At 32.1% G+C, this 25,615-nt stretch overlaps 2 protein-coding genes and 1 long non-coding RNA gene across 5 annotated transcripts in view; 1 reads left to right on the top strand and 2 right to left on the bottom strand.

Annotated features, from left to right (window-relative positions):
- Positions 1-25,615, bottom strand: part of LOC149480808 (uncharacterized) — a 369,189-nt gene that overhangs the window by 158,816 nt on the left and 184,758 nt on the right. The window lies entirely within an intron of this gene.
- Positions 1-25,615, bottom strand: part of LOC149480817 (uncharacterized) — a 109,737-nt gene that overhangs the window by 63,574 nt on the left and 20,548 nt on the right. For both annotated transcript variants that reach the window (XM_089705735.1, XM_089705736.1), the window contains exons 2-3: positions 23,369-23,556; positions 14,094-14,139 (exon numbers count right to left, since the gene is read on the bottom strand). In XM_089705735.1, coding sequence (XP_089561861.1) covers positions 14,094-14,139; positions 23,369-23,431 — 109 coding nt within the window. In that variant the 5' untranslated portion in view covers positions 23,432-23,556. The remainder of the gene's footprint in view (positions 1-14,093; positions 14,140-23,368; positions 23,557-25,615) is intronic.
- The window catches only part of LOC149480812 (uncharacterized), a 121,048-nt gene continuing 110,081 nt past the window's right edge, over positions 14,649-25,615 (top strand). The window contains exons 1-2 of one of the 2 annotated variants that reach the window (XR_016316913.1): positions 14,649-14,861; positions 17,109-18,031. Coding sequence is in view for 1 of the 2 variants with exons in the window: in XM_089705774.1 (XP_089561900.1) it covers positions 14,681-14,861; positions 17,109-17,611 (684 nt within the window). In the remaining variant the exon portion in view is untranslated. Of the gene's footprint in view, positions 14,862-17,108; positions 18,294-25,615 lie in introns of those variants that run through there. The other variant, XM_089705774.1, reaches the window with a different exon arrangement.

Here is a 25,615-nt window from a genome sequence, read left to right as displayed (position 1 = left end):
GTTGTCGATGAACATTTTGATGAACATATTGCTTTTGAATTGTAATAATAAAGGTTATTAAAGGTAAAGATTTTTGATGTCATTATTGTAATGGTTGTAATGGAATTTGTTTGTTTGAACGGCGCCTATCTCAGGAAATTCTAGTCCAATTTCAAACTTTCTTTAACCGTTGGATATGTGTATTACATCTATGAGGAATATAATCATGTAAACCGTTAAGTATTTTCAATAATATTACCTATAATATTGCATTGAATAATTGCATACATATCACTTACAGTTATTAAAATCTTATCTAATGTTGACAGCGCTGTACGGTTACCTAGAACTAGTTTACAGACGCCAGTTAAATTATATGTTACTAGCAGTCCGCCCCGGCTTCGCCCGTGGTACCTACATATTTACGTTTTCTCTACATAAGAACCATCCTCGTACTTCAAGGAATATAATAAAAAAAGAATTATCGAAATCGGTTCAGCCGTTCTCAAGTTATGCGCTTACCAACACATTTTGGGATTCATTTTTATATTATAGATTTTATAGGGTTAAAAATAAATATGTCCAAGCACAAACACGCTATGGAATGTCAGAATAACAGCTAAATTTAACTAAATACCAATAATACCTTTTTTAAGTTTTAAGCCATAAATAAAACTATGGAAAAGTATCCCGATTATTCTTCTTTTTATTATGCCACATTCGACTCAAAACTTTGCTTGCAACGTCAAAACGTGAATTTATTGATAAGTTCTGTAGAAATTTCTTTCCGAATTTGACGAATCTTATGCTTGGACATTTGAAAGACCTTATTGACTAACTAGTCCCTCCAGTTATACTTTGCTAAAAATGTAGATGGAATAATAAATAACTTTATAACACATAAAGTTTGTCAGTATGTACATGATTTGCCTGAATTTAACCGATAATACCAGCAATGGTGCGTGAATGCTTTACGGCACACAGCCTCCATTTTCACTCCATTCTGTTGCCGAAATCACAAATCACTAGCCAATGCCTTATTTTTAGTCCACTGAACCTATTTCTTGTGATATATATGTTAAATATTTTCTATACAAGTCAATTAAGTGCTTGGCTTTTTTGGGAAAAATAGTTTATGCGGGAATATTAGGTTTCTATTTGATTGATAAATTAACTTTGATTGTTTCTGTTTAATACAATTTCCTATTAAATAAAATAGTTTCTAGGTCATTGCTTAAAATTAACTACAGTGCATTGCTTCATTTAGACCAAACTAAAATATCAAACATATTTTATCTAGCGTACCAAATCATTCAACCATACAAACATCTAATATTCTAATATATTCTAATATATATTATAAAGGCGAAAGTTTGTAAGGATGTATGGATGTATGGATGTTTGTTACTCTTTCACGTAAAAACTACTGAACCGATTACAATTAAATTTACCACACATATAGAGGGTAACTTGGATTAACACATAGGATAGTTTTTATCCCGGAAATCCCACGGGAACGGGAACTATGTGGGTTTTCCTTTGCAAACGCGGGCGAAGCCGCGGGCGGAAATCTAGTATGGATATAATATAAGTATAGAGACGGCTAACAAATAGTACAATTAGAGCCACAAAAACATAACAATGGGAAAGGGAATTTCCTTTGTTCTAAGAGGATAAACCACATAAATTCGCGTATGAAAAGACCGGCCCGAAATTCCCATTTTTAGTTTTATTCATTTCAAATTTATTGCTTTTAACTGTTTGCCATTGCAGATAAATTGGGCTTTTGAAACTGCCTTTTTGTTGGAGGCACAAAGGATACTTGTCATCCGATTGTTATTACTATTTATATTTTATTTGTACACACTAGCTGTGCTCCGCGGTTTTCCCCGCATTGCTCGGCTCCTGTTGGTTTTAGCGTGTTGATAAATGGCCTATAGGCTTCCTCGATAAATGGGCTATCTAACACCGAAAAAAAATTTAAAATCGGACCACAAGTTCCCGAGATTAGAGCGTTCAAACTCAAACTCAAACTCAAAACTACTAGTAACAAAATTTCATACCAAACGGTTTACTACGTAATAAAGAGCATAAGATACCCACCAACCTTTCCCATACAATACATTCAGGAAAACATTCATATCTTTAACCGCGACGTTACTGCATAAAAACAATGATAAATACAATTGTTTATCTAGACCATAGCGTGACTAGGTCGTTAGTTTTATACAATACCTGACCTAAATCTGACATTTACATATTTAAGAACGTTACAATAGTTTTACGGTTAGAAAACTTGAAAGTCATATGTTAAGATGCAGTGGTTAAATGGAATGAAGAAATATTTATTTTTATAAGAAAAACTACCATTGTAATTATGGAAAAAGATTTATCACATTCTATCAAGTAGTTCAAGCTATGTGCTAAATTTAAAAAACATTAAAATTTAAAATATAGAACATGTTACTAATTTTAAAATTATGAAAAAAATCTACTTTCTGTTTAACGATTTATCATATCAAAGATAAAGTATAGTCCGCCAATCAATAATTTAGTTTGTCTGATAGAACTTCATACTTTGCAGTTGTTTTTTCATTGTTTGGTTTAGCAGCTTTCAAGTTACAAACGAACGAACAAAACAAATTAATCTATCCAACAAAACCAAGACACTTCACTTCAAAAGGATCAAATATAAACATTGAAAAAGTCACATAAACATACCACGATCTCATCTGATGAGGCTTGGCACCATGTGAGGTCGGTAACTGAATAGTGCTTTATAGACATCCGGTTAAACTGTAGTTTAAATTATTAGGGTGATGGGTTAATTAATTAATTTGTGAACGTATAACATGTAGAATAACATTTTAGTTATCTAGTTTTTATGGTCTAAGCTGTGCTTAATGCGGCAGTAGATAGCGTTTTGTGATGATTTCATATGTACAATGAATTAATATACAATTAAGTAATTTGTAGATAGTGAATTATTTTGTTAAGATAATATGTTTCAGATTAATGTTAATGAGAATGTTGAAATAAAAAGAAAGAATAAAAAACGCAACGGAAACTTAACGAAGAAAAAATAATGCTCCTGAATTTCATGAATAAACATAAATTCTCAACTTCATTTCACCACAGAAATCCCACAACAATTTACAGTACTTCAACTATATAAAGATTTAAAATACAAGTGCATTACGAACCGGTGACAGCCCTGCATTGTATAATATAAGCTGTTGCTTTCAATTCGACTTGTTCATTTAAATATTCTTGAACAATAACGGTGAGACGGAGACTGGCTTTGGACCGGTTCGCAACAGGTGCAAATCTGCTGATTTTATAGGGTTGTCACATTTCATCAGTTTTTAATTATATTTCAGCTTGTTAGCATATTTTATCTTTATAATTTCATTGCATGCAACGAATAGACAATTATCCAATTGAGATACTTAAGTAATTCTATAATAATCATTCTCAATTCTAATTAGATAGACAATTTCTTACAAAAATTACAATTAATTTACATATTCCCTCCACTTTGACACAAAACATATGACACTTATATTAAAATCAACAAAATTACACATCCATTCAGACCTATTTTTTTTTTAATTTCATAGTCTCAAAATTAAAACATGTTTTTGTAAATGCTCCTTATTTCCATATTTTTGACACATTGACACTTTTTTATATTATTTACTAGCGGTCCGCCCCGGCTTCGCCCGTGGTACATATTTACGTTTTCTCTACATAAAAACCATCCTCGTACTTCAAGGAATATAATAAAAAAAGAATTATCGAAATCGGTTCAGCCGTTCTCGAGTTATGCGCTTACCAACACATTTTGCGATTCATTTTTATATATATATAAGATTAATAACATTGCTTTGACAACCCTATTCCATAACATTGTCCACATGCTCTGCAGTTTGGACATTCTTCGCGACAGGTGTGTCGGTTCGATGCTCGGGAGCAAAAAACTCAAGGCGAGTGACACCGGATTGAGATCTATGTATGTTCCTTGTTTTTGCGTTTATGGATGATGTCTTGGTTAATGATCATTTTTGGATGGTTAAGTGTTTTGTATGTTTGTTTGTGGGGTTATCGAATTTGTTGGTATTAAAATAATTAGAAAAGAAATCTAATAATATGGGACATGAATTATCTTGTCAGTTATCAAAGATATTGGAAACATATGCGAAATATGAAACAAATGAATGATTATTTCTACCCCACAAACAAGGGATTAGAATTATGAATCTTCCAGGATATTTTGGCGGGAAACAGTTACTTACTACATTACTTATTATTCTAGAATCTAGACTTAAGAGCTAAACTAGGATTGCCTGGATATTTTGATAATATTTCTTTAAGACAAAAAGCACTATCAGTTACGTAAGACAATAAAAATAAAGTATTTTATTCTTCTAAAAGTGAATAGGCGTAGAGAAATGCACTACTAACTCCACTTTCTATTTCCTACTGATGTGATATAATACGGACAATGGACAAGCCAATTATATACCGGTCGCGGTAGAGAGACATTGTTTTATTATAACACTAGTAAATTTACTAGATTTTCACCAGCAACTTCGACTTCGACGGAAATTTCCATGGGAATTCTTTGTTTTAGATAAGGAAGCCTATATCAAGCTTCCTAACTATCTCCAAACATAAAAATCATGTCAAACTCGCTAAATTCGTGTTTGATAATGTAAGGATTTTCAAAGAGTAGGTAGGTAACAAAATTTTCGGTATTCCGCCTTACTTTGCCTTACTTTTAAACTGAAGAAGCAGTTTAAACTTTAAACCATAATAAGCAAACATTTAAAATGAAGTTAATGTGAAATTAAGTCATCATTTAATATGAAGTTAATCAGAAACTTTTCCACACATATAATTTACAATTTCAAGGGTCAATGCTAACGCTTGACGTTAAACATTAACCAAGTTCATGTAACAGATCTATTTCTGTTTTGTTTATAACTAGAGTAAACTTCACTTCGATTAAGTGATAGTAAATAAACATTCGATATAAACACGAGGTCCTGTGATGCACAGCTGCACCAATCGTTAATAAGATATGTTATGCATCAAGTGGCTAATGAGGGCATTTTTCATAATGCCTGGCGTCCGATTTCTATGTATATTCAAATGTTGAACCTCACTTTACTAAAGGTAAAAAGTATTCGTTTCAGGTAAGAACCTATGGTCTTACCAATGTCTAATTTAAATGGAGAATTGTTTCTTTGAGTTTCGCATTAATTTTAGATTTTAATCTTGCCTCCAATTATTTATTTATTTCACCCAAATTTTGCCATGATTCTTATTGCATGACTATCGCTTTATTCTTATGATAACGGATATTAAAATAAGTGCTTGCAATATAATTATCACACTTAAATTATGAGATTTGGCTATTTCTATCTACAGTATAATTAAATTTCACAGATTATATTGTTAAAATTAAATTGTTCTTCACAGTGAAAGGTTTCCGTGTATTTTGCAGCTATAATTATGAGCACGAAGCATCTTGCAAGCAAACACATGATTGACCACTCTGAATCTGTCACCTGTCGCAGCTGGCCGCGAATTTGTGACGAGATTGTGCTGCAGGTGGATCGCGAAATTGTTATTAAGGTTTTTTGTTCATTTACTGTCTTTTATTTTGCCAATTTAATATTAATAGGGACAGATACAAATCAACAGTCGTCAAATTAAGGAGGGTTTTTGTTCATTTATTGTTATTTATTTTGATGGCAATTTAGTATACGCAGGACAGAGCTACAAAACAACGTACGTCATCAATTGTAATTGATCTTCTTTTTTAGTCTACTTTTAGGGCCGATATTTCAATCCTTGGTTAAAATTTATCCGTCCAATAAAGTATTACACGAACATTTTAAAATGTCACCTGTAAACTGTCAAATACGGACAATTAGAATACATTTTTGAAATGGTAGTTTAATACGTTATTTGATGAATAAGTTTTAACCAAGGATTGAAAAATCAGCCCGTTGAATTAAAATTCATTCTATAGTATATTATATTATATAGTATATTGATAGTACCTATATCATAAACGTTCTACTATTTGCAAAAACAATGCAAAACAACATCATAAGTCATAACTATGCCATAACTGAATGGAAGGTTGAAAATCGTAAAGAGAAGAATCGTAAGAATCATTTAAATATAAATTGACATAAATACTGTTTACTCAGCGATAGCAGCCGCGGGCAGTATATTGTATAAAGATGTGTATAATCTTTCACGCAAAAACGACTGTTCTGATCCGATAAAAATTTGGCACAAAGCTAGATCATTGTCTAGATAACAATCCTTTTAATCTTATTACCACACAAGTAAACCCGCGGCATCTATGAACAAATAAAAACTTTCTACAAACCTTCACAAATCCACACAAATCACACCGGCTTCAAAGACAAAGGTCCTCTATTTTGTTTAATGCCACTTAACTATTGCGTGCCAAATTGAACTCTACTTAATGGTTTTAAAATTGAAAATTATATATCACAAATAAACGCAGCTATAGGTTCTGTCACGACTTCACGACATTCGTGACACAGCTATCGATAAATGCAATGGTATCGATATTTATCATGATAAATCGTTAAATCTCAAGAGAAATAATAATTTTATTATTTTAACCGACTTGAGAAAGAGACAATGCATGTTTTGTAGACTAAAGCAGACATAGAAATAGTGGTAGGCATTATACGCTAATAGTATTTTTTCTGAAAATAAGATTGCTGGAAATAGTAGTTGAGGTTCTATATCTATATTCTATATGAAAAAATATTGGACTAGTCTTGGACAGTATAAGTTATTTTATATAAATTTTCGATAGAAGTCAACAATAAGGTATTGAAAAAAAAATATTTAAAAATTTCGATAGAGTCCAATAAGACAGTATTGAAAAAAAAAAAGTCATTCGTTCTATTTTTTTTTGTTATTGGTCTTTATACACCCTATATTTAATCTTAGCTCAATATTTATACTATCTCTATGGTATCTCAAATATCAATACTTCGATATCAATGATCTTTGTCAAATAATATCTTAAATATTTGTGCAAAATATCAGAATGAGGTCAAGCAGAACAGATAAAATCGTGAAAAACACTTGACTTTCAAATGTGATTGAAACAAATACGAATAACCTATTTATTTATCCTTTAGCTTTTCGCCCGCGGCTTCGCTCGTGAGAAAGGAATTGACTTATACTTCACCTTTGAATATCTCAAGTTATATTTCCGCGACAAAAACTATTTATATTAATTGCAGACTTTTATAATAGAAGTTAAAATTGTTTATTTTTTATTGTGAAAAGGGAAGTGCTTGACCACAATCTCGCCTTATGTTAAGCTGAGATGTGGTCTAAGATGATACGCTTTTCCCTAGCATAGAGGATATGCAAAACATCGTACGATTACCTATCTAAAACATTCTTGATACTTACTAATAATAAAGTGTACAAACCTTAAAAAGACTAATTCATAAAAATAATGTAATATTTCGTCCGTTCTCACAATCAATTAATAATCGTATTCGAGGCCTCAATACAGTAAAGTGAACATTTGATTTCAAAAACTAGATATCATCTTACATACGTAATTCAATACACTATTTCCCGCCTTTAGAGTTTAGTGTATTAACCGACCAATACCGGGATAACATAGTCGTAAAAATACATTTCAAATTTCCTGGTTTATACATGTTTTTGTGAATTTGAAACTGGGATACGATTGTGTATGGACTTACAGGATTGTTTAAAAACTGTTTAAAGGAAAACATATTTGTTTATAATTGACTAGGTGTCTCATACAGTTTTACTCGCGTAAATCCTAATCTTATCTTATATATAAAATTCTCGTGTCACAATGTTAGTCTGCATACTCCTCCGAAACGGGTGGACCGATTCTCATGAAATTTTCTGTGCATATCGGGTAAGTCTGAGAATCGGCCAACATCTATTTTTCATATGTACCACGGGCGAAGCCGGGGCGGACCGCTAGTAATATTTAAAATTCTTAAGTTTTTAAGGATGAGTGCATGTATTTTTGTCACTATTTCATGGGAAAACAAACTGAACGGATTATCAAGGTATTCTCCGGGTTAGATGGCGGGTGAAACCGGGCTTATAAAGTAACTACAGTCTATAATATTACAGTTATTCCGTTGGTGAATTTACAAGTTAGTTAGCTAAAGTTTGTGTTTGAGTTCGAATAGTGAGTGCAAAAGTGTGAAGGGAAATTTTTAGTTAAAGTTTTATTCCTCTTTTCAAATTTCGTCCAATTTATTCGATAGGTAGGAAACACACTGAAATCTGAAATGTTAAGTTATAAGTTTAGGTTCAAAGGTAATAAATAAAAAAAATAAAAAAAAATAAAAAAAAAAAATAAAATAGTATGTATGTACTTACATACCCACAAACTATTTCCAAGATCGTTACAGACAAAGGGCCGGTTATTCTCGGTCGAAGTACGAGTCGAGTTCAAAATAACACCAATAAATGTCGCTTTCAAAGAAATATACTATACCTAATATATTATTTGGTTAGTATATTTTTGTTTTATTTTACCAATATTTTTTGAGGCGGGTGTATCGAAATAGCATCTACCTATGAGTATTTATAGTAGTTATTAATAGTTATATATTTAATAATGCTATAAAAATAAATTACTTTTCACTATCCAACAATACTAACACCAAAAATTACATATTAACTGCATACTACGGAGCAACATGTCCGAATAAATCCAGATCCAACAATTACAATCAAAACCAATAAAACAAATAAAAATAACAACACTAATCTCAAAAAATTACACCCCAAAATGCAAAGTACTTAGCCCTATGTAAATCCCTAAAACTACTACTTAATCCCATAAACTAAATATGCCGAATCCATAAATCTCCATCCGATAGCCATTACCGCGAACTCTATGTAAATAAAATAAAATTCGTGCGAAAACAAACAAGTAGCGATGAGAGATTTATACTTAGTATCAAAATAGCAATTCTATGCACCTTTAGGGTCTTACACACTGTGCGAGGTGACAATTAAGAGATCGAGCTTTCGATTGCTTAGCAATTTTAGTTATAATTTTTTAAATAATGTAAGGCGTAAGTTATAATATATTGTGAATTGAATGATCAAATCTATTAAAACGTTTATAAATATACCAAACGTTTCGTGATAAAGTTTAATAAGGTAACTTAAATGTACTTCAAATCATCTTTTTCGTATATTTTACCCATTACTGCTAATGATTCTATAATCACGTTTTGAATGTGATGGTGAATAATCTGATTTTCCTATGAAAATAAGCAGGTATCCCTCCTGTGCAACATCATACACGGTCCTTGAGCGCCTATTTATACAACCAAAACATCGACATCGAATGCACAGTCGGTAAAGCGGGGATTGTTTTACGCTTATGTCACGCGTTTCTCGAAAGCCCAAGCTATTCTTAGCACAGATTGAATAGTAAGAAACAAACGATACTGAGAACTTGCTAATTAAATTACTATATAACCTTTTGACAGTTACAAGAAGGCATCAAGTCGTTTGTAATGACTTTGGTATTTAGAAGTCGTATCGATTTTTATCAATTCAATGTATGACGTTGTTTAAGTTGCTCTTCAGACGTTTAACTTAAACCATCATCATCTTCTTCAGTAGAAAAAGTTTACGAGTTTTATTTATGACAATGATGTTGTTTTGTTCAGTAAATCAGTAGTAAGTTTTGACTCTATTTATCGGAGGCCGTTTACATATTCTTAAATGATAGTTCATGAAATGATAAATGTAATTAAAATAATGTTCCCTTAAAACTCACATCTGTTATGTGGAATAAAGATTTTCCCAATTAATATCTACTCGTGAAATTATTATATATACATATATATATATATATATATTATAAAACAATATATTTTTACACATAAAAACAAAATTTTCCATGATTTCCTAGCGATCGGATAAAAATTGGCAATACAGTAAAGGTCGTTCAATGCGTAAAAGCTGATAGCATGATAACAGTATTGATTATGATTGAGTGCACTTTTGTTAACATTTATTATTTTATGTTTTTTATAAAATATTTTTTGTTTTCGCTTAGTAACAGTATTAAATTGTAACAATACCATAGTGCAATTTTTTGTAGGCATGTATTTCTAATCTCTTGTTGTTCCTGTAGGTATAATAACGTGTAATAGATTTTTTTATATACAAACTGTACTATGCATACAGTATGTGATTCAAAATTGTCAATTAAATTGTATTTGTTGAAATTCTCGTTTTTATTGGCACTAATTACTAACATAATACACTCAGCAAAAATTGATTAAAAATAATTGTTATAACCCATGACGAATATTGTAGAATCATTGCGAAACTTGCTACATCTTATAAATATATTTTACTAGCAGTCCGCCCCGGCTTCGCCCTTGGTACATATTTACGTTTTCTCTACGTAAGAACCATCCTCGTACTTCAAGGAATATAATAAAAAAAGAATTATCGAAATAGGTTCAGCCGTTCTCGAGTTATGCGCTTACCAACACATTTTGCGATTCATTTTTATATACAGTGAAACTTGGTTAAGTGGGACCTGGATAAGTGAGAAACCTCCATAACTGGAACTCATGCTGAGGTCCCAACACTTTGGCACTGAATTACCTCTGTTAGTGGGACGAGGTAAACCTCTATATCTGGGATTTGTTCTTTCGATTTATCATCATAGTTACCTCTATAACTGAGACAGCAAGTAAATTTTATATGCATAAACCTCTGTAACTGAGATATCATTGTATGTTTACTCATTCTTATTCAACCCACAAATTCCACACGTAATTCCAAGTACGTAAGTACAAATTTTGAGCTTCAATTACCTTCAGTTTTAGTTTCGCTTTACTATCATACAGATGTTTATTTGAAAAATGTCAAAACGAAAGCTACGGTCGTTATCACCCCTCTGTAAATGAGACAGATATTTATTTATACCTGTATATCTGAGACACTGGGTAAGTGGAATACCTCTATAAGTGAAACTACATTGCAGGTCCCTTGATGTCTCACTTAACCAGGTTTCACTGTATAAAGATATCACAATATTTAAGATACTATCCACCGTTTAAATAGGACATCGATTAATTTAAAACATATCCGTTAGGGATAAAAAGGGGTTCAAAAACATCCATGTATCAATGTCTTTACCGAGACATTAACTTGTCAACACGGGTAACCGGTTTGAACGAGTAAAAAGTGGTTTAGAAAATTTGATCAAAAACTGTTTTGGATCTACTTTTAGTTTTTTAATGAAATTAAATTGAATTTAAATTAATTTCTCTAATGTTATGTTTATACCTATATAATATGCTTTTAGTTTTTACAGTCATCGGCCTGTTTTAGATTTCTGTCTGAAATAATATTAGGTATAAAGAAAACAGACAACAAATAGAAAATATAACAATAATATTTAATGAATGTAAGTTACAGATCTTTCATATTACAATTTACAAATATTTCTACTCTAAGTTAAGATCTTAGCGTACCTAATGAAAAAATCATTGTAATATTTAATTAAAATCTTATTATTTGTTTCCGTAAGTAAGTATGTTATTCTAAGGAATTAGGAACATTTCCATACTAAATTTCTGTATCCGTCTAACTCCAAAAGGTTTATAGAATGACCATAGTTCAACTATCGTGTGAGGTCATGACTTCCCACGCGAACAATCCATAGATCTGTCTGTATGTACACCCGGAATGGTTAAACCGTTACGTGTTAAAGGAAGAATGACCAGTATCATAAACTGACTTTCACATAACTGACGTGAAAAAAACTGTTATTACTTATTTATAAACATATCTTAATATATGGAAAATTAGAAAGGTATAAGATTTGTACAGGCGGTTTCGCAGTTCGAAATATTATGTTCTGTTTAGCCTATCTATTAGTTAAAATTACGGTTAAGGTATAAACTATAAACATTTATCAAGGTCAAAATTTATCAGATAGTCTATCAAGAACAAGGTACCTAAATTGAGTGTTTTTTTAATGTTCTGCTACCTATTATTTCAACGTAGACTAGTTTTATGAAATTGCAATCTTGAATAATATTTGCAGCTATTTTTATATTTACAATTCAATTGTAATGCTTGTTCCATTAATCTAAGAGATAAAATAGTGAAAATAATTTTCTCCACTAAAATCTAAGTAAGGAAATATAAATCTACTAGGTTTCCGCCCGCGGCTTCGCCCGCGCAGTCAAAGAAAAACCCGCATAGTTCCCGTTCCCGTGGGATTTCCGGGATTGCGTCATTTTCCCGCGATAAAAAGTAGCCTATGTCCTTTCTCGGGTATCACAATATCTCCATACCAAATTTCATGAAAATTGGTTCAGTAGTTTAGGCGTGATTGAGTAACAGACAGACAGACATAGTTACTTTCGCATTTATAATATTATTATAGTATGGATTTTCGTCCAGTCATTTCGCAATACAAACAGGTAATAATGAAGCGATTAGCTAGTAACATAGAAAACAAAAGACATTTACATAATTGGATGCAATTGTCTCTAAGTACATTGATTATGTGTAATTAACTCGAGTCGGTATCGAGACGTGGCGCCAATGTGAAGTTTTTTTTTTAATTTTCCTTGTCATTAGTAGATAAGTGTTTTCAACTTTATTTAAAGAGAAAATATGTACATATATGGCTAACAGTATGCTATAAGTACATAATATAATATGTGCATACCTACTTTTAATTTATAAGCTAGACTTTTTTGAAAATATAAAATAATATTTGAAATTAAATTAAAATACAAACAGGGGTTTTTGCTAATTATTGCTCTCCGTTATTAAACAGCGGCTGTGCCTCGCGTTGTAACAACGAATCCGCGAGCAAAATCAATTATTTATAACTATAGCTCATGTCTTATTCTGATGTATAATAGTAGTAGGATTTATATAGGTATTCTTAATTTTCGTATTCCAAGAAATAGTAAGGAAAGTACGAATCCAAATTCTTATTTCTATGTTTAATTAGAAAGAGTCGAAAACAGTTTGTTGAAAAACTTCCGACTCTTTATTACTTGCACACTTATTGAATGCAAATCAGCCACTATGTACAAGCATTATCAATTACAATGTAATTGTCAATCCGGATATTCGGTAACTTTTATTTTTTCCCACATTCAATTTAAAACTTTTTGAGCACGGAGTAAACAAAAAATGTACCAACACGAAAATATACTTCGCCTTTCGTAATCGTGTACCTTGACAAATTAGACCAGTTTACGAAGTAATATTTTATTTTTATATTTTTATACTTTGTCACTGCATAATATTATATATAAGCAGTCAGGTAACAAAATCCTCCTCTGCGTCCGTCTATTCGCGATTAACTCGAGAATCGAGATCTACTGCATCTATTTTCATTCTGTTTTCATCAATGGATAGCTTCTTAAAGTACTATACTAAGGTTTTGAAGGTTTATAATGTGTTAAGTTTTCGACAACGCGGCCGAAATATTACGTAAAAAGAACTAATATTAATAGTAATATTTGTAACAGTCCTAAGGTCCGTCATGAGACGATAAGAATGTTAGCCAATAGGCGATTACCTTGGCGTTTGTCAGAAACTATGTAAGTTATGACATCACTGCATAATATGTGTTGGGAACGTTATTTTATTGCTATTTTAATTTTATTATACTAACAGGCATAAAGCTATATAAACATCGGCTTAGTGCGAAAACAAGCAATTAATTACTATTTTTAGTATTTAACAGAGAATCAGAAATAATTAACTTTGCAATTACATAATATATTTCTAGCAACAGTAAAATCACATAACAATCAAAGAACACATTTATCCGTAGATTAATTAACCTTGAAAGCTCACTATTTCATACAAATTATGTACAAACGCAACAAGAAGATATTATATTTCTTTAATATTAAGGCGCCATTTTTAAATCCAGTAAGGATCAAGTTTAAAACTACACAAGTATCCGCCTTTTATAAGGGTGGCGAAAAACTCAGCAACAGTTAAAATATCCCATTAAAAATACAACATACCTGCAACTGGTGACAACTTTCGCATCACGCACCATCGCGACTTCCACTGAAAATAATGAAAATTGGTTTTATTGTACGATACAAATAGAGCGAGTACAAAAATAATCATAGAAAATAGTCTTCTAACAATTCATATCGAAGTAATAAATTGTATTAAAAGTTGCCTAGTTCCTAACAGTATTATACGTATAAGGTTTATTAATTGCCACATTAATTAGATGGGATTAATAATTCAGTGAAAATTCAACAGTTGGAGGCATTGCTAAAATAATTATAAATGAAAACCATCACATGCTACACTTTAGCTCATTATTCCCAGTATTCATAAATCTGTTACTTTAAATTAACTCAAAATAAATTATAACGCATAACAATCCTAAATTAAAAGATTAGCTAAAAAAATTAAACGGATGCAATCAAACGACTGTATGCTTCGTGTCACTCGTGTCAACATGACGCGGACGCGACGCAACAAAGCAGCACAATCGTTGCGCGGCGCGAGTCAACAGTCCGCCAATCCGCCATCTTGTGTTCAGTACAAAATCGTTCGCGACGGCAACCGCACGCCGCTTTAGTTGCGCCACAACATGCTAGAAATCAACCCCGAAAAGTTGATAAAGGCGATGAAATCTCGCCCCTCATTGTACGATAAGAATGATAGCATGTACTACAGCCATCGGAAACATAAGGAGCGACTGTGGCGCGAAATATGCATCGAAGTCCATCCTAACTGGGAGAGTCTCAAGCCCGTCGAAAAGGTCGAATGCGGTAAGTTGCGAGCTGTATGACGTTGTGAAAGTTTAACAGTTTTCAAAGTATGAAACTAGCACGGTGCTTCTACATTTAATGGTTCGGTTTATACAGGCGGCTTCGACTTTGATCTAAACAACATTTAGCAACGTTGAATTCTCTGGCTATTATTTATTAATTAGTCATTCAAAGGGTACGTGAATCATGTTTTCGTGTTATAGTTATACCTATGTATCTAACATAGATTAAATAAACACAGATAACAAATATGTCGGAACTGCCAAATACCGGAAGCGGATATTATGACCAGAGTGAGATAGCATGTTGCGAATTGTCATCGAGTTAACAGATAATAAATGTTAATTATAGACGTAATTAGTAGTGTAATTACGTATGTTATTTTTAGAAATGTTCTGTTTTGTCTTATAGAGATCGTTAGCCTCTTTCTTAATGACATTTTGGAGCACATTGGCATTCGGTTCGAGGTTCATTGGCCGGTGGGTGCATACTTAGTATTTTGTGGTTTCTCCGAACGTAGGCGGTCATAAATCTCGATTTTTATGGGCATGCTATTGTGCAGTCTGTGCTGCGTTTTAGAATTAGATTAGCAAATGGCTGCAATAATAACACATGTATGTCGTATGTTATGTAATTATGAAATGTTATGTTAAATATGTTTTAATTTACATAGATACATAACATATTTATCGTTATAAAATTAAGATAATGTAGTGCAGTGATTTGAATTTTTCTAAACTTTAAAGGGTTTTTATAATGAGTTTTTTTTTATTTATTTTCTTTACTGAAGTGTTGAATGGCCCTTATTAGTTTCTATTGGATTCCCCAAGGTCATGATCAAGGTTTGTTATCGTATTTTGCGTAATAAGCAGGGGGCGTTCGCACATCTGCTCTGAATATGTTATTATTTTAGTTAACAGTTTACCAATTTCCGTTGTATATGGATAGGGAATTGAGCAAATAAATGCATTTCAATAGTCTCAGTTTTGTTATAGCAATATTAATATCAGTTTGAAATAAAAAAAATGTCTCGACCTGGCAGCAAACAGAAGGCTGATCATATATAAAGAGAAATATCTATCAGTGAAACAGATGCATAATGCATCTCCCCCATACCCCACAACGGGACAAGGGAATTAAATAGTTTGAGTTGCAATTGACGGTTAGCGCAGTGAGGTCGCGTATTCGAATCCCGGCGTTCCGCATTCCGCCTCACAAAAAAAAAATCTCTTTAAATTTTTCAAATATCTCCCAGACTTGTTGGTACCCTCGCAGACATATCAACCTTCGTGCAAAAAAGTGATTTGACAAAGAGCCAAATTGCAAGACGGCTCGAATAATATTTGCATACATTCGTATACGCTGGTCTTTTTTCCAATTCTTTTCGTATGACACTTCCGTTTTATTTCATCATTGGTTCGTTCGAAAACAATGTATTAACCCAATAACCTGTGATGGTGAAATTATACGGAAATTTTGTCGATGTAGCCAGGGAATTCGATATTTTTTCACGATAAAGGAAGAATGTTTCTACTTTTGCGGTTTCATAAAATTTCTGCTCATTAGTTCCTCTTATTTTTATTTGTTAATATGTACATAGTACCGTTTTTTTTAAATTTTATGTGAATATGTACAATAATTTGGTCATATTGTACAGGTAACGAAGACAGCTCAAAACATTTTTTAAACATATCCACGTAAATAAGGTTTTTACCTCCTACGCGTGACCTATACAACCAATTCTCACGGCTTCTTCAAATTCAATGAGCATAACAATTGGATATCTCTAGCCAATAAAAATGTACTAAAATGTAAGATAACATCAATTCAGAGAAATATAACATTCGTAAAGTATCATTGATAGGAGTGTTGGAATGCTTAATCCTATTTTATGATTTTAAGGGAATGACTTTCCGTTTTAACCGACTTCGACAGCGAAGGATAATGTTTTGAACAAGTTTTTGATGATGTTAGGTAGTATAGCATTAATCGGTTTTATTTCCTATTATTTATAACTATACTAAAAATCAAAATTTCTCTTAATTTTACTACCAAAAGTATTTAAAATAAAATTAATTCGGACATTCCACAAAACCATCACTATCGTAAAAGTAAAATTACATTTAATACGCAGTTAACAGCGCCATAAAACACATTTGATTTCGTAAACCGTTTCACATTTAATTTCACCGTCTCGTAAAGTTTTATTCGTTCAATACGAAACTTTAATTTTCTCTCACATTTCAGTTCGAGACATGCAAAAGCGGTGGAAAAGCCTGCGGACGTGTTTCACGAGGGAACTAGCGTTGCAAAGAAAGGAAAGGTTCAAGGAAGAAAACTCTATACCGACCAAGAAACGGAAAAAGTATAGCTATTTCGATGCCATGAGTTTCCTGCTGGGCGACAATCCTGAACAGTTCGAATTGCGAGAGGATGACGATTCGAGCGACCCTCTCGACGATAAATTCGAAGGAGATATAGAGTATAGCTTCAACGATGGACACACAGAAACAATGAATATAGCAAATATAGTTCCGGAGACGTATGAAATGCCACTTTATGAAAAGAACGAAGAGTTTGAAACGAAAGTGCTCAACGCTATAAAGGAGATAAAGACAAGCGAAGACAATGATGACGACAAACAGTTCATGATGTCGTTGGTTCCAATGTTTAGGAAGTTCACTGATAAACAAAAGATAGAAGCTAAGATTGAATTGTTGAAAGTAATACAGAGGATAGGGTTTGAATAGTATATAAAATAAGTAAGACTCAGTTGATAGTTTAAGTATTTTTATATGTATGATAAAAAACAATTCAATAGTTTTTAAGATTTATTTCATGTATTGATATGATTGACCGTAATTGTAGTTGAATGTAGAAATCTAAATTGCGGAAATGTGCCGGACATATCGTTGCATTTCTGTTAAACATTATTGTTTATAGTTTAATTTGTATGTTATGTAAACAAGGGACCTTGTTGAAATTAAATGGAGTACTAGATTAACTTTCTCTTCTATAACATATCTTATGTTTATGTAAAGTCTTTCAGAATTTTATGTATAGAAGGGGTTTATAAACACAATTATAAATGTTTTCCTCTTATTTAGATCTTTCAAATGGTTAGGTTATAGAAGGGGTTTATTGAAACAAACAAAAAAGATTCCTACAATGTTCTAAAAGTTTATTTGACAGATTATAACTGCCACAGATATTCGAGCCTATGTCTAATTCTTATTACCATGTAATTCATAAATAATTGGCTGGCGTCCTGAGTTCTAGAAATCTAGGCATTGAGATGTCAAAGTGATAGATATTGCACTATCTAATGTCATGCAGATGTGTGTGATAAGATTGTTTTACTGTGTGATAAGGTATTTTCCGTTTTATTATCACGTTTGCGTACTTGTTAGAAGCAATAAATGATATGAGATACCTGTTGCATTTTATTGATAAGATTCCTTTTGTATTAGTTTTGTTTTATCACAGAAGTATTATCTTACGAAGTTCTGCCAAAATAAGTGGAATGATAAGAAGTTTCTTTATTGTATATTATTCTTCTGTTTTTGCATCTATATAAATAACTATTGTATAGGTATGCAAGATCTTTAAGATTCGTTCTCAGAGCGAATAATAAATATGTACTAATCTTTCGTAATGTTTGTTATTTTAATAAATAAAAAAGCATAAAATATTTGTATATGTAATTAATTATCTGTCATTAACCGATATTTGTCAATGTGACGTAAAATAAATGACAATTTAATAATTATAGATTAGTGATGAGTGATGACTTTATCATTCTTAGTAAACTTTGCTAGGTAGGTAGATATTAAAACGTTTTATTGAAATAATTTTTAATGTTTTATTTCAAGTTGTTTTAGTCTAGTATTTTCCTTTTGTTGGTGGAGTAGGAAGTCTCAGGTTCGATTCCTAGGAAGCGTGATTCGGTCCGCTACATTATTTTCAACAAAGAAACTTAATAAGCAAGGTTTTTCAACAGACGAACAGATTAACAATACGATTATTGCAACATTTAATTACTTAAATAATTTTACACTCTGTTTAACAGGGTGATCATGATTTGGCTAATTGATTACAAAAAAATGACAAATAATTACAATGACAATTAAAAAGATAATTAGTAAGAATCTTTTAACACCAGAACGTTTTCGGTAAGTTTTTTCAGTGGATTTGAAATAATGAACAATTATTGCGTATTTGATACACAAAATATCTGAAATCTGAATGTCCGTTGTTTGTTAAATTAAATAAATATTATTTCTCTTACTGTTGTTAAATTAAATAAATCTTCTTTTACACACCAATTATCTAAAACATTGATTGATAAACTCTAATTACACGAACCTAATTACGGCTAGCGAATAAAATGTATCCGTCTGACTACAATCCACAACAAAATGACACAGTCATGGTTTTAATCAAACCACGGATCGGTTTCCCCGCTGAACTATTTTATCAGACCAGTGGATAATGAAAAATATACGTATTTTCTAGTTTTAGTAAGTTAAACTTTATATTACGTAGTAGGTACAATTTTCTTGATATGAGCGTCATTGAAATTTAGCAAAATGCAACATATAAGTATGCCCATTGCCCAGCCATTTTAACAATATTTAGTACCTACCCACTTCTATTTATTTTTAAAAACTATTACAAAATTTCAATTGAAAACAACACTAAACATTATGGAAACACTGGAAATTAAAGTAAGTAAAAGTAGTACTAGTATTAACTATTAAAACAACAATCGATTCTTTGTATCCATGTATACCGATCTAGGTTTAAATAACTATGTATTAAATTATTAATTATATATTGCCTAATAATAGGTAAGAATATTGCATATCTTATAGTATTACTACACAACGTTGCAATATATCTTCGTTGAAGCTGTTATCTTCATATCAATTCATTACCTCAATGTAATCCAACTCTTATTATAAAGGTTGTTTTAATCAATACAATTAATGCATTGTTGATATTCTAATTAGAAATATTGCAGCGTCCCTGATTTTGTATAGCTAAAGTGGAACGTTCAAAGTATAAACAAATATTACTTGTAATTTAAAACATTTTCATTTGTTTTATTATATTCAAAAAGAGCAGTATGTTCTCATAGAGAATTCCCTTATATATCTTATATATAAAATTCTCGTGTCACAATGTTAGTCTGCATACTCCTCCGAAACGGGTGGACCGATTCTCATGAAATTTTCTGTGCATATCGGGTAAGTCTGAGAATCGGCCAACACCTATTTTTCATATGTACCACGGGCGAAGCCGGGGCGGACCGCTATTTATATATATAAAATTCTCGTGTCACAATGTTAGTCTGCATACCTACTCCTCCGAAACGGGTGGACCGATTCTCATAAAATTTTCTGTGCATATCGGGTAAGTCTGAGAATCGGCCAACATCTATTTTTCATATGTACCACGGGCGAAGCCGGGGCGGACCGCTAGTATATTATATACAAATTAATCATTAAAAATGAAATGACTCGTGTTGAAAGAGTCATAAATTCGATTTTTAGGGGTTAAGAAATAATAAATTTACTAATGTAGGTACTAATAATAAATTTACTATATATATTAGCTAGAAGCGTAGATTTTTCCTTACTTTGCACTGAGATAAAAAACAGAACAAAATGTCCATCAAATCCGTTCTAGTTTTCACGCAAAGCAACAACCACTTAAAATCCATCTACTTTTCACATTTGCATTCGCGATTATTATCATACTTTTCTCTACTATTAGTATAATGCATGTGGATTTAAATTCTTTATAATACTGCGTTTCTGTTGGTCTTAGCGTGATAATGCCTTCCTCGATAAATGGGCTATGCAACACCAAAAGAATTTTTCAAATCTGTCAAGTAGTTCTTGAGATTAGTGCGTTCAAACAAACAAATAAACTCTTCAGCTTTTTAATATTATTAGTAGGATGATGTTTGATTTAAAATGTTGATATTTTTACAATACAGTAGTATAGAATCAGGCGGAAGCATCATGAATCACAATATACGATACGATCGGCAATGACTAACTACAGGCGCTAGCGAATTCACTATTGTACATGACACACATAATAATTAAACTTTGATATTATGTTGAATCGATATATCGAATTGTTTGAGGCGCCGACGATTGTGTGAACATAAAAGTTTGTATGTATGTCAGTTTAAGTAATGTGGTATCGGAAATGATTTGTCGCAAGATCGTTTTAGGTGTAAATGTAAACTTGTAATGTTGATGTTATATGATCCTTTTATGCACAAATATGCCTTATATCCAAACTGTGTTTTGTTTAACAGTGCATTTACGTAGTAGGCGTAGAGCATTTTTTCGATGTTCTTATTGCGTTCGAAAAGATTCTATGCAATAGTCTAATACTGAACAACATTGAATACGAGTTCGCGTTTACATTCTCAGATGCTCTTGCTCATGTTCGTTTGATGTAAATGCACAGTCAATTTTACATCAACAAACAATGTTTAAATCATATTTAACCAACGATGTAATACAACAAACGAATCTTATCTACATTTAAATCAAAACATTGTTTACTCCACACCTAAAGATTAACAAAAACCTATAAAATGGCTCATCAAATATGCCTATTGCAATAAATAGAAAAACCATAGCGACACTTCATTTAGCGAAGTAATTTAGCAGCTGGACGGGAGCCAACCCGTATCTTATGCGAACTCATCTCCTTGTAATTTGGCTGCGACACTTTTTGTTACTGTTCTTGCTTGCATTATGTTTTTATTAGGTTAATTTCAATGTGGGATTGCGAATAACACTATATTTTTCAGCGGCTACATAATACTTATTGTAAATTGTAATAGTAAAAAGGCCGAGAACAGAAGTTTCTTATTTTTCTGTATCGAAGCGATACTATTTTGTAGAAGCATTTGAAAATAATATTACCAAGTTTAAACTGGGTTAATAGATCAATAAAAAACTCTGTTTATTGCTAACAAGTCATCTAGCAAACGGGAGGCGAAAGACCCAGGTTCGAATCCCGCCTCATGATAAAAAAAATTTCTATTCTTATAAAACTTTTCTCAAGATATCGTTTCTATTTAGTGTACATACGTATACTAAATATAACCCAAAAATGGCATGAAATCTCAGGATCAATGTGACCACACTTTTTGCAAAACAAAAAAAGGACCAAAAACAAAACTGTATAGGTATCTTGATCAACAAAAGCGCATACTAAACTTCCCATGAAATATAAACACACCTACAGTAAACCATTCCGTCAGTGCTATTAAGAGCTGTAAGACGATCCTAACAAAGCAAAACGTGTGTGCAACTCGTCCCAACTTGTCGGTACAAGTTTGCGATTCAGGCTGTAGGATTCTGCAGTATAGGCACTAGGGAGTAGAATTACAATCTCATTAAAACTTACGGTCTATAGGAATTAGGACTAATTAGTACTTCTGGTATGGTTATATTGTATCCCTAATCCGTTTGTTACAAAGGGATAATTTTGCTTGTCATAGAGCTTATTGACTTAACAGTTTTCGGGAAGCCCCTTGCTCTGGGCACCTCTGGGGCAGATGCATTTTACATCTATTCCACTAATCGATTTTCTTTGAAAAGAACTTAATAAACCAGTCCTAGATATTTTCCCTGCCTACCCTAAAGGTACCTACCACCATACCAAGAAATATTTATGATACATAACAACAACGTTAAAAATATCGATTTTTAGAAATCACTCTAGAATTTTCCGGAATCTACACGCACACACACACAAACCTTATCACATATTTCTGAATATCAACACGATACCGCTGATATGCAAACGATGTTTAAACAATCTAATATGCACCCTATTTAGTACGATAAAGGATCGATTTTTATTTAAATTTGCAGGTATGAATAATTATCGATGAAATATAGACTTTATTGGAAAGAAATATGAGCTAGTTTGGGTCCTGGATGAAAGTTTTAGTTGTAAAGTTGCACGTGCCTTATTGTATGACCTTTGAATGACCACAAATTCTAAATATTGGGTTCAATTCAACCATTGTGATACCTATGTATTACGCAGCAGCCAGTGTGAATTGTGGACTTAGTTATATCCGAAATTGTTGGAATCAAGTTGCTCTTTATGATCAATTTAACGTATAATCAATGCAATGGTTCAAAAACCACGGTTATTCGAAAACGTAGTAAAAAATTGTTTTGGCCGATTTAAAAAATGAGGTTATCTTCTATTCGTGACAAATAAAGATGGTGTATATTTAAATTAAACTGTTTCATATACAAGCTGATCTATTTATTATGTCGAAAAAGTTTTTTTTTCTGCTTACGCTACACTATTTATGTGAATAATCAAAACTACAAAATTTGCTTAGATTTTCAACTTATTCTTAAGGTAAGCAGTTATAAATATTATTATGATACATAGATGTTCATCTAGCCTTAAAAATATAAACAATTAGATCAATAATTGAATTAACATCTTACCTTTTTCCCGTCGCGGAACTTAACAGTTCCTTCAATGATCGAAGTGGCGGGAGTGTCCGCCATCTTGAATTTTAAACGTCACGAGCCGCGATACCAACGCCGCTGTGGATCCATTACGAAACTAGTGGTATTTCATTTGGCACCACACTATCACTACACTGTTTTATCACTTCACTGATACGGGCTACCTGTAACAAATAAAATTCATTTTGTAATTGCCAAATCGACAAACGTGTGAAACAACAACTATTGCATGACAAATGCAAGAGTAGGTATGAACAATTTGCGCTATCGAAGTTCCAATACATTCTTATTAATTTTAAATGAATTTACATTTACATAGTTATAGAATTTCGTAACATCGTACCAACAATTCAAAGAGATAATATTTACTTATAATAGTTTTCGACGAGCTAACGACACGGGACATTTCAACAGGATAGGAAGGTAGGTACAAGCCTCAAAGTAGGTATTTACCTTGACCCAAAAAAACACTGACTCAGTATAAAAATTTGAATACAATTAAACCTTACCTGCAAACAATACCCAAAGGTTTAAATTAATTTCGATACAAAGGGTATAAAGGTTTGTTTGTGCGAACCCTGGGGCTGGCTGGGGTGAAATTAAAAAACTTTTCAATCAATATTTTAACAACAGCTGTTACTTGTTACTGTTTAAATAATACTTTGACAATTATTTAAAGGGCGGCGGTCTTTGCGAAACTTTATTAAATTTTCGCAAAAGTTTTATTTGCTGTCCTTACTTTGTTAATCAAATTTACCGATGTAAAGGAAAATTTAATGTGCCCAACAATTAATGATAGAATCTGATATACGAGATTTATCTTTATTTTGTTTAGAAATTATAACTTTTTAATAGATTTCTACGCGATTTACCATTTACAATGTTTTTTTTTTGTTTAGCTGTCACTTAATTGTAGTTTTTACATCTACCTGATTGACAAATTGTTTAAATAGAGAATTCTTACACTTATCTGCCTGTATTTTGCCTGAACATAACAAGTTAAAAAAAAAGTCTGGCACTCGGGACCTGCCGCGGTAAAGCTATAGCATGCCTTCAAGCCACACCTCCGAGCCCGTCGGAGTGGGGAGCGTGAGGTTTTTTCGTTTCGGAATTTCTCGATTCGGTCCCCGCGCTCAAGGCCCGCGATAGAAGCTATGCAATAGCTTAAAAATCATAAAATTTGAAACATAATATCTACGTGTTATAAATAATACAGGTGAATCTTAAAATCATACAACTCTATAAATAAAGTTCCCAACCACTTCAAAATAGATATCAAATCTAAAATGTTGTTTACAGACGTCTACGCATACAGACATTCCAAAACACGCCAACTTATATAATTTATCACCGTCTGCAAAACACGACGATAAATACGTGTCATTTTTCTGCTATCTGTACATGTTTCGGGATCGAAATGTTGTTTTTTTTTCGTATGGATTTTGGCTGAACTTGACGTGTGGTTAGCGTGTGAAGCCACAGGCAGATACTAGTGTACTAGTATAAAAGGGAACTATGGAAGTAAATTGGTGCTTTCTTAATTTACTGTATATATCGATGGCATTTTACGCAGACATTAATTGATTTATGACACCTTTTTCCTCTGATTTATATTTAAAACGGATTTAAAACACGATTTAATTATAATAGGTACATACTATCTATATTTATATGACACCAACTCGATCTTCCAAGTAAATAGCAATGTTTTTAAAATATATTTTTTGGCAATGTTAATTTTTCAGTGAATCATGATAAAATCAAACACGAGACAGTACTTAATTTCTTATAAATTTTATATTTAAATACAGTATTTTAGTGAAAGTAGGTATATGAAAGTTTCTTATTTAAGTACCTATACTGTTAGACTGCCTAGATGCAATTACAAATGGATATTTAAATGATCTTAAATCAAAATTTGTTAAAAAGCTTCGAAACAATGGTTCAAAAATGTCAGGGTCGCGTCATGACATTACCTTGCATTGTAATCTTGCTAACGAAGTTTCACTTCTGACACGTGTGTTCAGCACACATGCTCTTTTTTTCTATGAACCTAAATATATTGAGAAAATAATATGTTCAACATAATGCTATTCACAGTCCGACGTCAAATACATTGAAATGAGCAATCGATCCCCATAAGGCCCCATGTGGTCCATACGTTATGGGATATAAAGACCCGAATGGCCCCCTGGCGGACCATAAAATATAGCCGTGGATTTA

The sequence above is a fragment of the Colias philodice genome, chromosome 17 (assembly GCF_061535455.1).
Source record: "Colias philodice isolate Cphi_HAF_F1 chromosome 17, ilColPhil1 Martin Lab GWU primary, whole genome shotgun sequence".
Classification (NCBI taxonomy): domain Eukaryota; kingdom Metazoa; phylum Arthropoda; class Insecta; order Lepidoptera; family Pieridae; genus Colias; species Colias philodice.
This window is presented reverse-complemented; position numbering and strand designations above follow the sequence as displayed.